Genomic DNA, 15,682 nt, shown 5'->3' on the forward strand with positions numbered 1-15,682 from the left:
ATACCAGTTGTAGTCGCTCGTTATTCGTACTAAATCACTATAATTAACATACTGCTAACGCTGGTATAAAAAAGCACAGAAAGGTCACAAAAGCTGGATTATAGTCTAGATAAATTTCGTTATTGCTCATTTTCTACAATGACTTCGGTTTCCAACGATTCTCGAACACCTTAGCTTAAGTTTTTTTTTTTAGATCCTAAGAACCTGAGATTGGAAACTAAAGGATCTACAAACATTAAGACCTAGCTAGCAAACGGAATCTATTAGGGGAATAATAAAAATACTCACTTTTGCGCTATGCCAGTGATATTTTTTATGCTAGCGGCATAATTTTTTTTCTGTTTTTGTTTTTACTAAGAAGAAAAAAGAAAACGATTCGATGTTGCTCGGATGAAGAAGTCTAAGTCTGTGAAAAAGAGCTCCAACATCCTAAATTTGAAGGTGGGATCCTATTAGTTAATTCGTAATTAATCACAGGTTATCTACGTCTTTTCAAGCTTCAAATAGAGCTTTCACAAGGTCAGTCTTGTTTGGTGTCCTCATGATCCTATCGTCGTCAAAGAGTGACGAAAGAACTTACTTAGAACGTATAATTTAAGTCCTCTTGAGCCATCTGTGGCGAATAGGGCACCGACGAAGCCTCGGTAAACGTCACGTATTGGCACTGCGGGGAATACATCCTCCCACTGGGGTTGTAGTGGTGTGTGAGCACTGCGTAGATCACGATCTTACGTGCGAACATGTTTCTCGGTCTTCCCCTTTGTCGACGTCTACGCGGCTCCCATTGTTGAACCTGGTACGGGATTCTGGAGTCCTCCATCCGAAGGACGTGGTCAAGATAGCCCCATCTCTTCTTCTTAATAACTTCAGTAATAAGCGGCTGTTCAGTTCTTCTGCGAACCTCGATGTTGCTGACTTTTTGACGCCAACCGATATTCAGCATGCGTCTCAAGCACATATTTTTGAAAGCTGTGAGTCTTTCCTCTGTCCTTACATCTAATTACCAGCACTCACTGGCATACAATAGCACAGACAAAACGTTGCTATTAAGTAGTTGCAGTTTAGTGCAAGCGAGTACTTCTTTGATTTCCATACTGGCTTAAGTTTGTTGAAAGCAGTGTTTGCCTTGCCAATTCATCTCTTGACCTCATTTTGCACCTCTCCTGTGTAATCGACCTTGCTTCTGAGGTACTTAAATTCATGGACTTGTTCGACTCTGCGATTTTTGTACAGGAGCTGGACTGGCAAGCCTGATGCTGCCATTGATTTAGTCTTGTCTATGTTGATGTTCAGGCCAACTTTCCCCGCTTCAATTCTCTCTTTGTTAAGCATCTGGCGCTATCACTACTCTGTCCTTTCCAGGAGTGCTATTTCATCCATAAAGTCGAGTTCTGAGATGATTTTATTTTTGACTGTGACTCCAAAACCAGTCGCTTTTTGCGACACATAGTCCATTGCAATAACAAATAAATCGGTGATGAAACGCATCCCTGTCACACTCCTGACATAATTTTGAAATATCTAGTTGTTCGGTTTTCTGTCTTTACGCAACATTCCGTATTTTTGTAAAAGGCCCTGATCAAACTTATTATTTTCTTGGGGATACCATAATACTGTAGAATTTCCCAGAGTGTGTCACGGTCCACAGAATCGAAGGCCTTTTCAAAATAAGTTTAGAGCATGCATTATTTAGGTACGTAAGCGTCAGGTTTGTGCATTTTATGGTAGAAGCATGAAATTTGGCAGACACATGCAGAAAAATATGGAAAATCTGACTGGGGGCAGAACCACATTTTCCTACACGATTATCGCACCGTTTTGCGTTTTTCCGTTTGGAAAAAAATAGCTGACTTTCAGAGTGAGAAATCTTTTCAATCAGAGGGTCGTTTCTGACTAATTTGTCTCTCCTGATCCCAGAAATGTGCTCACTTTTTTTTTCCACTCCTGGTTACCGATTCATCATCATTTTCATCACTACGCTTCATACACTTCTGAGTAATTTCCGCTTTCTGACTTTGTATTTTTCATCGTAATCGCATAGAAACGGGTAAACATGTTACGGAAAATGTGAAGAATCGACTTTGCTTTTTTCCGCGCGAAGAAAAAAAACGCTGATTTTGAGAATGAGCGATGACCGAGTTTAATATCTCTTTAAAATGTGGTTATTTTTGTAATCGGATACTTGGTTGAGGATTTACCAGTTTCATAACCACGGTTTCTCTGCCATACTCTAACAAGAACTCATACCCTCCCTATAACATTCCGAAGGAGATAATACTCGTACGTTTATGATTGTAATTAATTAATTACCGTTTCAGATCTCCTCAATCAGCTTTCAGTAAAAAAAAAAAAAAAAAAAAATAATCATTTATTGAACTAAAACAGCTTGACTTGCGGAACTTCGGACGTAAGAAGCATAGTATTATGATGACAAAATGTAGAATAATAAACTACTTCAGGTATTTCAAAATAGTTAAACAATCACATGGATCATAGGAATTAAATAGCCGATTTCGACTTGTTTCATCATAAAGATTGCTAAAAAAGAAAATGAGGTTCTCACGTACAGGATAGAGGTTGAAATCGGCTTCTGACAATTAAAGCTACAAAAAGTGCACTATTGATTGTACTGATTATCACAACCTTTGCACGAACAGAGATCTGTGCATTTAAGGGAAACTTTTGCACATTTGCACCTGCTTTTGCACTTTGTTTTAGAGCTACATTTGACCACTTCGTTGCAAATTGTCGCTGCCTTTGGAAGATTAGTCCAGAAAGGCTCCCAGCTTCCGTCATGCTTTACCCAGCCGTATAAACCTGGATCCAGTGGGGAAAGTTCCGGACAACACGATGATGCCCATATCTGGGCCTGCAAGTAAGCGCGTTTGGTATGCTGCTCAAGAACAGCCGCTGTTGGGGGCAGTCTTTCCATTCCGGCTGTTTTTCGTGTGAAAAGCTCTTTCTGCAGACTGCTCACTTCAGATAAGCCGCTTGAGTTTTCGTAAAGAACGACGACGAATCGCTGAATGTCTGTAAAGTGACAATCTAGGTACGTGGCTCCTGATGTACTCAGAGTAACGAGAGTCGGAAGAATGGATTTCACGGCTTTTCAGGTCTTCCAAACACCATGCTTTCCATGAAAAGCGAAAGGAGAAGTCATATCTCATCCAGAGAAGGCATGCAAAAAGAGAAGCCTGCGAGACCTGTCAGGTCCTAGGCGATAAGTTATATCGTCAATGGGCAGTATTTTTGTCTTTGCTCTATGCCCATAGATGACAAACATGTTATCAATCTGAAGCTGCTGGAACAAACTGTTGCAATCACAACTACATCAGAATCCACAGTTCTGATGACTATGAAGTTATAGTCGCACTGGGCATGATGGAAGGTATGGAGCAGCGCACGAGTGTCACCTTCTTCGTGGTTGGTAAGTGTGAGGCCTTCGCGAAAAGCGATATCGCGCGTTGAAATAACTACCATAGTCGCCAAAAAATGGAAGAGTCGACTCTTGTTCTTAGTTTATTTAAAAAAGTCATGCCAGCTCATCTGAGGTACGGGGGTTCGGTCTGTGATTTTCACGGCATAAGACGAAGTTCCTCTGTGTTCACGCGCTACGTTTTTTAGGCTGTCGTCAGTGTGGATGTCCAAGACGAGATCAATCCTTTGAGTGTCGGTTTGGGACTGTTACTTTCTAATGTAGGTAGCGAAGTTCGAGCGAGCGTATTCACTGAAACTAATTCCAGGCTGGAACAGGAGCCTTCCTTAATGCTAATAGGTACTGCTTTGCTTTAACAGTTCTACTGGTTTTTAAAACTGCTTCCTTCAAAGCAAAAATATTATAAGAAATTTTATCTGTGCGCAAAGTTTCACGAAATTTGTCTGTACGCAAATCGAATACCTCATATCACTTTTATACTTAAGGTAGAAAAGATTATTAGTCACGTGGTGAGAATATAAACGACATCAAGTTACCAGAGGAACGACAAAAATATAGTCTTTTTAACGCTGCTTGTTAAGGTACGAAGACATTTATGAAAGGAAACATAACTTGTTAAAGGTAAATTGTACGTCACTTTTCTCTTCTCATATGCTTTCTCTTTAAAAAATACGTGCCATTTGGATTTTTTTCTTTTCTTTGTTAAACCTCCTAGCGATATGAGGTATTTCGAGTCGCATTTTTGAACCCACAAATGGTTCATTCATTCAGACAGTCGTCACTTGCACATTAAGGTGAACCAGAGTTTGTAATGTAGAAGTATGAAAAACAGTCCACACCCGACGATGATGAAAGTGATGATATCTCAGTAACGGATGGTTGGATATTAAAAGTAAACACATTTTCAGGCTCAGCATGCTCAATTTAGCCATGGAAGATACCCTAAGCGCATATACTACCACAGTATACAGAAAAGAGAACGACCCACGATGTTGCTCTTCTCTCAGATACGGATCGAGTGCTTTTTCAGGCGCTCGAGTATTACAAGCGCTACAACCTTACTTGGTACTGATATACGGTTTGTACCTTGCCAGTTATCGCAGATAAGTGCATCACCTATCTTAAATATCTTAACAATCATCACTTTGGTCCAGTCGCCAGGGACCTTCTCGGATTGCCAGACTGTTGCGATCAGTGTTATCTACGCTGAGAGGCATGTCCTCACTGATGCCTTGATCATTTCCGAAGTTATGCAGTCTTCACTAGGCGATCTTTTATTCTTGAGTTTCTTCACTGCAACAAGTATTTCCGCAGATATGGGGGGATTTTTCTCAATTGTCAGGTTAAGAAATGGCGTAGAAGGGATGCTTTCTCGGTCAGTTGGTCTTGGTCTATTTAAAACCTTTTCGAAGTGGGATACCCACCTCTCGTCAATTTTCTCAGTCTCGGTGAGAACATTTCCGCTCTCATCTTTGACTTGGCTTCATCTGCTGGGCAGCTTTCCTAGCATTTCAATTGTGAACCTGTAAACTGCTTTGGAGTCTCCTTTTCTAGCTGCTTCCTCTGCTAGTCTAGCCTTTTCTTCTACACATCTCCGCTTGTCAGCTTTTGCCGACTTTTTGATTTCTTTATCCTATATTCTATACAGGATATTTGCGAAGACCGAAGGTCTGTCACCGCCAGCAGAGAGAATTTGCTGTCTCAGGTCATTGCTCTCATCGATTAGTTTTCAAGTTTCTTGTGATATCCATCTTTCCTTCGGTTTCTTCTTATATCCGAGCACATCCTTAGCAACTTGACTGTGTGTTGTCTTCATTTTTAGCCATACTGTTTCCGGACTGTCTGTGCAGTTTTCTATTTCAAGCAAAGCGAACGCGTTTTTCAACTCCATAAAAAGGTTTTTTCGGGTTTCTCGGTCATGTAACTTATCTACATCATAAAGCTTCGCAGAATTCGATTCTGCATTTTTGTGTGCTTTCAGCTTGACTTTCAATTTTGCCACCATCAGGATTTGATCCGACTGGGCATCTGCCCCTCTGAAACCACGTACGTCCAGAAGACTTGTCCGTCATCTCCTTGAGATTAGGAGATGATCTATTTGGTTCTTCGTCCTATCGTATGGCAAGATCCATGACTGTTCGTGGATGGTTTTATGTTCAAACTGAATTGTGCCGACCATAAGATCATTACTCAGAGCATAATCTACCAGGAGGGCTCCGTTTTCGTTCATTTCACCAAGACCATCTCTCCCTAGGACTTGCGGACAGTAGTCTCTATCTGTTCCGACCTTTGCATTGAAGCCCCCAACCGCACAAAAAAGGTCATGTGATGGTACTTCTGATGTCAATGACTAAAGAGCTTGGTAGAATGACTTTTATCAGTATTGTACGCATCATTCATAGGAGCATAACATGCAATGGTTGAGATTTTCAGATGGGTGGTTACAAATCTTGCAAGTAAGCACCTCTCACTGACTGGCTTCCATTCAACTAGTGCTTTGGTGGCCTGGTCAGACAGCATTATCCCAACTCCAGCCTGGTGCCGGGATTCATTTCCGCAGTAAATTAGCGAGCAACCATCTCCTAGTTGTTCATATCCAGATCCAATCCACCTGACTTCGCTGAGAGCAAGGAGATCTAGCTTATACTTCTTCATCTCTCTGAGTACTTGTTCGGGTTTTGTCAGCTGGTTTAGTGTCCTTACATTCCAGAATCCAAATTTCGTCACAGTTTTCCCTTTCATAAATCGTGTCCGTGGGCGTGCTGAGGTTGTCGTCGAATGGCGTAGTGGGGTATCCGAGGCTATCATCGATTTTTCTTTTGCAGTTTGGAGTTTTACGAGGATCGGTCACAAGCCTATCGCCCAACCATCCTCATTTTACGGACTTGGGACTGTCATGCTCCTCCGACCTCTGAGAAGCAAGGATCCTTGTAATGCTGAGTGACGAAGGAACAGCATATAATTTTTGTCTGAAGCACTCTGTTTCTGGTATGATTGAACAATTTACAATAACCAAGCACCTCTGGAAGCTCAAGCTAGGATCTATGTTTGTTATATCTGGTGAACCAGCTCTCTTGGCTGTCATGAGGGTTACTTTTGATAAGGGAGCCTTCATTTCATTCACTAAATTTATCAGTCCTTCTCAATCTTCAATGCAGTATGTGACATGACCCAAATATTTTGATGAGATTCTGTCATTCCGCCTCCACCAGCAAGGCCTCTGGATGTCTTAAGACTCCTCATAAATTCCTGTTCTCTTAGCAGGTCAGCTGACAACCCAGCCCACTGTCTTCCTGAGTGCTTTATCATTTGAACACCATTATCTTCACTTTTGATACCAAAAATGTCATTTCTTATGCAATTGACACTCGATAACTCGAAATCCTTGGATCTCGAATTATTTTCAATCCACTTGGAAAAACCTGTCTAAGTCGAAGGAAAAACCATGCATAATTCGAAATAATTTTTCGGTTATATTTTATCTCTATAAATCGGAATGACTCGAAAATTACCTCTTTAACTCGAAATTCAATAGATAATTCGTCATTCAATTTTCAATTTACCTCTACAAGTCAAAAGTTTATCTCTGTATCTCAAAGTTTTTTTCAATCGACCTCTGTTAGTCGGACCCCGGTATGCAGGTTGCAACGGTTGTAGCGCGTTTATAAGTCGAATTTTGTGTAGAATGACCTCTATAACTCGAACTATTCATAAGTCGAGCTATACGTAACTCGAAGAAAAATCGTGGTCCCTTGAATTTGGAGTTTGCGAGTCTTGAGGCTAATTCTTGTACCGCAAAATAAACAACAGCTTTTGAAATCAAATTTCCTTGAATGGAATCGCAGAAGACATCTTCTTCTTTGATTTTCTCTAGCTCTGGCGTTTTCTCTTTGAACTTTGACTTTATTCAATATAAACACACAAATAAAACACAACTCCAGGGACTGATCAATGTTCCCTAGGGCCTAAATTTAGTCCCTGGAGAATTCGAATATTAATACAAATACTATCACTAATTATTGAAAAAAAAACAACAAATTGACAAACAAACAAACTTTTAAAAAAAAAGACTGATCAATGATATCTAGAGCCTAAATGTAATCCCTGGAGAACTCGAATATTCATACAAATACTATCACCAATTATTGACAAGCAACAAATTGACAAACAGACAAACTTTGAAAAAAAAAAAAAAAAAACAACGAAAAAAGGACCTGTACACTACAAAAAAAAGAGCGAATCCTCCAAAAAACTATTTATTTTTAATAGTAGAAAGAATATGTTTCGTATAATAATATTTAAATTGCGGAACTGAAAAAGAATCTTTTATTTCCAGCGGAATACTGTTCCATAATTTCACTCCAACATATTTGATAGAAAAAGCTGCTCTTTGCGTCTGACAAATATCTGAGATAAGAGAAAAATGTGTAGATGACCACGTTGGATAAGCATGATAATATGTCGATAAATGAAAAAAGACAAGTCTCTAGATCTGACGTTTTCTCTAGTCCTTTATTTTCTGCTTCTATAATTATTCTAAGTGTTCCTTGTCCTTGTAAGATCTGCGGCAATCAATGTGTACTCGACTTCCTACAGTAACTTGAAGGTTCTCTCCTCGCTCTCGAGTGACTGCACTTATATTCAAAATCTCTTTCTCACCGATGCCACTTATTGCGCCACACCTATCTTCGCTTTTGAGACATATTGGTTAGACTTCAGATTCATAAAAAAATTCAACTTCAAAAATATAAATAATCATGTTATCGACAAAGACTCGCAGAAAGAAAAAGAAATCCTAGTACTCCCAGAAAGACGTTTTTTTTAATTATTACGATTAAAAAAACTTTTTCCACAAAATAAGTGGACTTACGCTATTTTGACTTGGTTAAATTTTAATAGCAGAAATGGGAGGGTTGGCGTGGGAGGTTGGGAGTGGAAGGGGGATTAGTTGCCCTCAAATCACTTTCGACTATTAAAAAGGGCATCAGCCCTTTCTATTTTCTATCGAATGAGCCCTTTTCGAAGTTCCCACGACAACTCCTTCGATACGAAGTGCCCTGGTCTAAACAACAACAACAACAAAAAATAATACATTATACCCACTTCGATCTTTACTATAAATATGTCAATCCTTCCAATCACTTTCGACTATTGAAAAGGGCACTAGGCCTTTCGATTTCCAATCGAATGAGCCCTTTTGGAAACGACAACGCTTTTTATAAACACCTTATATGCCCCCAAGCATAAATTACAACCCTTACCCTAAGGTCTGTTAGGGTGGTTGTCATCCTCTAAGACCGAATTTCCAGAACTTTCAACTACGTTAAACAACATAGCTATCTCAAAAATTTTTATTAAATGTGTTTGGGGGAATGATGGGCCGGGGGGGGGGGGCTAGTTGCTCTCCAATCACTTTCGACTATTAAAAAGGACACTAGCCACCCCAATTTCCAATGGAATGTGCCCTTTTCGATGTTTCTACAACAACTTCTTCGGTACGAAGTGCCTGTCGAAGAAAGAAAAAAAAACACACATTGTGGCCACATCGTTCTTTACTTAGGCAGCGCTAGCGCGCTGCCTATGATTACGATTTCTATTCTTTGTGCTTTTTCTACTCATTAGCATAGATGTCATTTATATATGTTCTCTTTTCCATTGTTCGTTATCTACCACCAAGAATACCCTAGAAAGGACTCTTTAATCGTTAATATAATAAAGTAGGTTGCATCGTTGTATTTTGGTGATAACCCGGAAAATAGGTGATAGCCCGGTGATAATCCGGAGAAATAGTTGGAGATTGGACAGATTGAAGAGCTGAAGAGTTGCCAGTGAATCTAAAACCGATTTAAAAGATTAGATTAGATTGATTTTCGTTGATGATCTATCCGTGTTGGAGCTTGGTGAAAAGAGTATTTCAAGTGAGGCAGACAGAATAATGTCGTGAAAAATCGCTCGTATTAACTTTTTCTTTTCTGAGGGACTGTTCATCCCTTGCTTTACAAAATGTTTCAGGCATCATGGATATCAAACTCTTGGGAATATATCTCACACATGACCTGAAGTGGGAAAAACAGACACAGGAGATGATCAAACGGGCAAACCTGGTTACCTTTCTTTAAAACTCTTTGCTCGTCATGGTGTTCCAACCCCCCACCTATTGCGTATTTTTTTTTACATTTGTCAGACCGCTGGTAGAATATGCTTATCCCGTTTGGCATTACGGCATGAATTCGGACCAGAAGGACCGCCTGGAAAGGATCGAGTACCGAGCTCTTCTGGTAGTGTCAAAGTTCTCAAAGTCACTTATTGCTCCCTTTTGAAACAATTTTTACTTGAAAGTCTATCGACACGCCGTGATGAATTGTGTTTTAAATTTGTTGTCGGTATTTTGGAAAATCCGCGGCTTCATGAAATCCTCCTCCTGAACATCTCCCTTCGCGCCAAAGGCTCCTACGAAAGTTAGCTCAACCGGTTCCAAACATTCAGCCGGTACCAGAACGGCATATGCGGTATGCAAGTAGTTCTGTTCCCTCGTTCGTCAAGTTTTTTAATTCTGCACCCACTCGTCAATAATTGTACATATGTATTTTCTTTAGTTCATTATTCTTTTTATTCGCTTGACTCTGTTTAGTTTGAATCTGTGATGTTTCGAATCAATTTATATTTTTGCATGACAATGTCTATGCCTGTGATTTTCATATTTTTTATATATGTTTAGTGTCTTATTATGACTAAAACTGCCTCTGATCGGAATAACCGTTTTTATGCCATTTGAAAATAAAATCGTTATTTATTTATTTATTAGAATGCTTATCGGAAGCCATTTTTTAGGTTGTTTGGTGCCGGGCAGGACAGTCCACTGTCTCCTTCCCATCAAGAAAAAGTAAGATGTCGCCTGCAATTCAGTGTAAAAAAAAAAAAAAAAAAAAAAAAAAAAAATAGAACGTGGAACCTTGTCCTAATCCTTAAAACTAGTGCAAACATACGTGGCATGGTCCCAAATTCCTACCAAATTTCTAGTCATTGTTGCTTTAATATTAAGTGAAAGATTAAAATTAACTTTTATCCATCTATAACATGGAACTTATAAAATATTACAAATTGTTATGTTTGCTTAGTTTTTGATTGAAATGGGATTTTCATGTTTTTGCAATGGCCCATGATTAATGCTCGAATAACCTAAGTCCTTACTAAAAATCCAGGAACTTTAGCTGTATAACTGTTTTGTATATCTATTTGGTATCATTATATCTTGTTAAGAACACAAATCTGGGATCTCCTAATTACACATACCTACTTCATACTCATGTAAAGTGGCTTTTCTCAATCTATTTTACTTGCTTTTTTAGTGCTTGTTCTTATCTTTTTATTCAATGAACTAACCTCTCTTCTGTTCGACCATTACTTGTGTCTCGTGTATGGTAATAGGTATTAAATCAATTTTTCCGCCTTCTTTTTCAATGTTTTTACTTCCGAAGTCCCAGCTTTGAGTGAATTGGCAATTCCTTTCTAAGATTTAGTTAGTTCCTCTAGTAGCTTTCGGATTTAATAGCAGGGAAACATAGTCCGAATGTGTTGTAGGTGGAGTTTGGTGTAAGTTTACAAGTTATTGCTAGATAGGTTTCGGTAAACGCACTTCTCTGGCCGAGAGTTGTATGCTGTAAAGTTACATTTATAAAGCTGTATTCAAGGGAATGCCCCTGCTGGGAAATCCACACTAAATATATAAGAGGGTAGAGTCGGGGACTGTTATTTTAGTTAATCTCTTATTCTTTTTTAAAATTACAGTAAACCCCTGTTTATTCTTTTTCCTTATGGGGGGGTTGCTGACACTGTTATAAATCATTTTTATTTATTCAAAAATGTCACACAGGTTTAACAGACCAGCATGTTATTACAATCATGATGGAACGTGGAAGAAATCATTGAAAAACAGTTTTTTGTTGAGCAATTCCACTTTCTATTACACAGTTTAAATGGTAAAATCATGTTTTTTTTCAGAATATACAGTTTAAGATTAAAGCTGTTGCATATATTGTTTTATTTTGTCCATTATTCGTTAGGCTATAATGGTTGAGTTGACCACACGAGCACTGCTTTCTGTCAACTCATATGCGACTATTGTGTTTGATTTATTGTGTTATAAAATAATATATATTTAACTGCTTAAGGATTTGTCTTGGCTATTAATCTTATAAATGGTTTCCAGATATTGCTATTCACCTTATTATGAAACTTTCCGGTGTTTTTTTTTTATTCTTTTTGTAGTGGGAAAGAACCATGAGCCCAGATGGTCGTTAAAAGAATTTTTTTATCTTTTCAGCTTGATTTTTCCCTATTTGGGGGAGGATAAACCTATCCCTCGTTCTCTATGTATGATTGAATCTAATTCCTAATTATATCTAGTCCTCTAGGGCCAACCTTGCTACCCTTCTTGAGCGAATTAGGCGTAGATCCAGCTAGTGGAAGCGAAGTTCAGCCATTTCCTTCACTTACACCCCAATCTAGGTAAGAAGTTTATACAAGCCATTAATTGTATTTCCTATGTTACCATTAAACCAATGTTATTTAGCTTATTTTGTGTTTAAGCATGTTGCAGATAGCGTAATCTTATCTTCGTCTTATTTTTTTTTTTTTTTAATTAGTCTTGTCCCCTTTTTCCTTCGTTTATTCCCCTATCTAAAGCCTTTAGTTGTTTTGTCTGTTCCAAGTATTAATGCAATGCTGTTCAGCTTATTTTGTACTTTGTCATTTCGTGAATATCATTGTCTATTCTTTCATTATGAACTTTCCATTCCTAAATTTAAATCGATGCATTTCAATTACATTGCAGAGATTGCTAAAAATGAAACTTACAGAATATTGGACGAGACTTTTTATTGGTGGCTCTTATAAAAAAAGGGAAAAGATGTTCCTACTTTTCTAATCGTGAGTTCTATAGTGAACGTAACCAATATTTTAGTTGAACGAGTCTTTTAGAGATAATGTTTATTATTTTTATCCTCACAACCTTACATTGCTATCAAATGATTAGGGGCAAAAAACCTACATATTCTTTAAATAATAACGCAGCCCATCAGGTTCCCTCTTTAATCGGGAAATCTGAAACTAAATTGCTGTCTGGAGGCTGACCCAAGTCAAATTTATTCGTAATACAACAAGCCGCTTCTATCTTTGAAGCAATCTTACTTTTTTGTTTCTTTTTTTAATTCTCTGTTTGTTGTCTTTTTTAATCTGTATATCTTGCCTAGTGGTTACATTTTGTGTTAGAACTAGGCAAAGGACAAAGATCCGGTTTCAAGGGGGTCCTTGCAATAACATATTAAAATTACTCTTACTAGAGTCATGGATGGATGCCACGAGTCCATTGATGCCAGGCTCCCATTATGTTATAAGTTATATATCTTACATATATCCTAGAACGATTTATTTGTAACCCGCTACAAAAAAAGAAAGCGGAGTAACAAAAAGAAAAGAAATTAACACTTCAAACAAGCAAAATAGAAGAAAAAAAAACAAATAAAAAAGAACACTAAACAAGTAAGGACACTCTGCGGAGGCATATATTTTTTGATGGCCCATTAACGTATACTGTGGTAACATACATCATGTACTATATTTATGTATGTACCTACTGGAATTGTTGAGAATAATATTTGGGAGTTAAGAGCTTATATTAAGAGCTTATAAGAATAATATTTTTTTTTTTTTTAGTATTTCTAATACCATTTCTATCACACGAAATCATTTATAATTTGGAGTCATGCATATCTTGGGCTTTGATATTGTTGTATTAGATTGATGAAGGTGGTCAGTTTTAAATATTGCTGCCCAGGGGGGGGGGGGGATTTTCGTCCAAAAGAATGATAAATTTGTTATTTTTAATTTCCTGAGCTTTGAAGAAATCAACACTTAAATGAGGCATGAATTGCATGTGTTGCAACCCAAAATACGTACATTATTTAAAATTAAAATTGATTATTTACATTTTCACGGGATATATCGTTGTAATTTTGCGTATATTGAAGTTATATGACCTTTTAACTTCTAGCTGATGTTCATAGAACTAATTTCGGTGATATAATTTTTGTAATCTCAAAAAGGCTATCATGATGTTTGACAGATAGTCCAGGAAGTGTGTGAAAAAAAGGCCCTAATCAGGAACAAATTGCAAGAGAAATGATTCTTTGACTACCCGACTCGGAAAAATGTTCTGATTCCTAATATACAAAGTCTGCGGATCTAACTGTTTCACAAATACGTTTTTTTGGGGTTGAGGTAAATAACGAGGAGGAGATATATTTCTTTTGCAGAAATGCGTAGAACCACAAAAAACAATATGCATTTAGGGGTAATAAAGTACGCTGAGTCTGAAAATGATCTCTAACTGCAAGGATAAACAACGGTTATCAATATTTAAAGCGGAAGTATGCGGGAGGAGGGTGAATTTTCTCATCTAGTCCTAAACCAAGCTGAATCTGAAAGAAACCGGTCTTAAAATGTAGAATGACAACTATCACCCGTTTTGATGGTTTAATTAACGATTAAAGCATTCTCAACTTTTTCAGTTATATAATATACAAATGTGATAAAAAAAACGATATATCAGTGTTCATAGATAATCATTATCATCGAGATCATCAACTCCGAGAAACTCAGTTGTAACACAGTTCGCACAACTTGTTCCCTTGCAAGCTTCACAGGCCCAGGTGCATTTCATGCCATTTCTTTTGCAAGTGTATCGCATATTTGAGCAGTCGGTTTTGTAGTTACTGCAAAACCGACAAGGAGAGAGTTGGGGGCCGCGGGGAGTGCACCAAAAATAGGGCGATATAATCCATTCTGAAGCATCCAACCATTATGGACTTGTTCAAGCGTGTATCCCAGGATTTTCCATGATTTAACTTGCAAATAAACTAGAAACAAGAGGAAGTAGCTAGCATCACTAGTGGGGGGGAGCACAATAAACTAAACATGAGAAGCAGGTGCTACAACGTTCTCGATCAATTTGAGATGACGCAACTGATTGAGGGTTGAAGTTGAGCCTGGGCACTTATATAAAAGCATCAGTGCTTTCTCCCCAGCTGCTGAAATGTCGTGCTTGGTGGATAGTGGGTCCATAAAAACTTTAGTGGATTCGTAAAACTCGTTGTTTTTTATCAGAAGCTGTAGTCCCGCTGACTTCCCAATGCCATAGACACGTGAAGTTGAGTCGCTCCCAAGGAAGGCGAGGACATTCAGGATTGTGCTGCATATACGGGATCCAAGCTTAAGTTTCGTTGCATTTATATCCCAAATTCTATTCTTTGAGATTTCATCTCGAGGTTCAGAGTAAAAGTAGATCGCTTTGCTATCTGTCTGTGCGTGATAACAGAGGAGTATAAGTAGATCTGTGTCGTCTCCAACCAGGACAGTAGGCATAAGAGAAGCAGATCGAACTGCGGTTAGAACAATGAGAAGATCAGCGTCTCCTTCTGCTTGGTATACCTGACACCCAGCTTTAGTCAGGTACTCACTGGTCATGGATATGATTGCTTGATTATTCTTGAAGTTGCTTAGGAACACTTCTTTCTTTGTAGAACAGACCATATTCCTGTTAAAATTGATCTGCGGGCACGATCATTTCCCTTTCCGTCTCAAATGGGTGATGTCTTTGATTCAAGATGCTTGGTCGTATCCGTCAAAAATCACCGAGGTTCTTTGCGCCCCGTATTTCCGTGCCACGTAGTCAACGTATTTCTGGCAGATACTATCATAAGTTGAGTTTTTTTCCCAAGGAATTCGCTGAAGCAGTGCCCCACCATCGAGAACTATATGCTTGTCACTGAAATCTTTGACGAAGTCTTCAGTTTTCGGCTGCTGCTCTGCAACTAGATGCCACATCGCATCGGCGAGGGCAGGCTTATCGGCTGTTCGTGGAAGTCCGTTTGCTTCAAAAAGTGACGGAAGCGGTGAACACAATTCATACTTAAAGTGTGACTCCAAATCGTCTTCACTATTTTCAGCAATTGTCACCAGCCGCTGAAACATCAATTCTTGATGAACGGCAACTGACTGTCCGTTAACAACTGGTGCAGCTTTATTAGCAAGCGTTACGGTCACAGAATTTCTCTTGAATGTGAACGTGTTCATGTTTTCTCCTGTCATGCCATCCATGATTTCTTGTCCGACGGATCTAGCTGTGTCGGCCTTGACTTTTTCGTCATCCGTAACTCCTGAAGTAATGATTTGTAAGCTCAGGTCTTC

At 38.5% G+C, this 15,682-nt stretch overlaps 1 protein-coding gene across 5 annotated transcripts in view; it reads left to right on the forward strand.

The window, feature by feature from the left end:
• LOC148951151 (uncharacterized) overlaps window positions 1–15,682 on the forward strand; it is an 86,971-nt gene that overhangs the window by 44,204 nt on the left and 27,085 nt on the right. For all 5 annotated transcript variants that reach the window (XM_089090677.1, XM_089090674.1, XM_089090678.1 and 2 more), the window contains exon 6: window positions 11,843–11,944. In XM_089090677.1, coding sequence (XP_088946803.1) covers window positions 11,843–11,944 — 102 coding nt within the window. The remainder of the gene's footprint in view (window positions 1–11,842; window positions 11,945–15,682) is intronic.

The sequence above is a fragment of the Artemia sp. Qi Xiang Cuo genome, chromosome 6 (genome assembly GCF_049724085.1).
Source record: "Artemia sp. Qi Xiang Cuo chromosome 6, ASM4972408v1, whole genome shotgun sequence".
Classification (NCBI taxonomy): Eukaryota; Metazoa; Arthropoda; class Branchiopoda; order Anostraca; family Artemiidae; genus Artemia; species Artemia sp. Qi Xiang Cuo.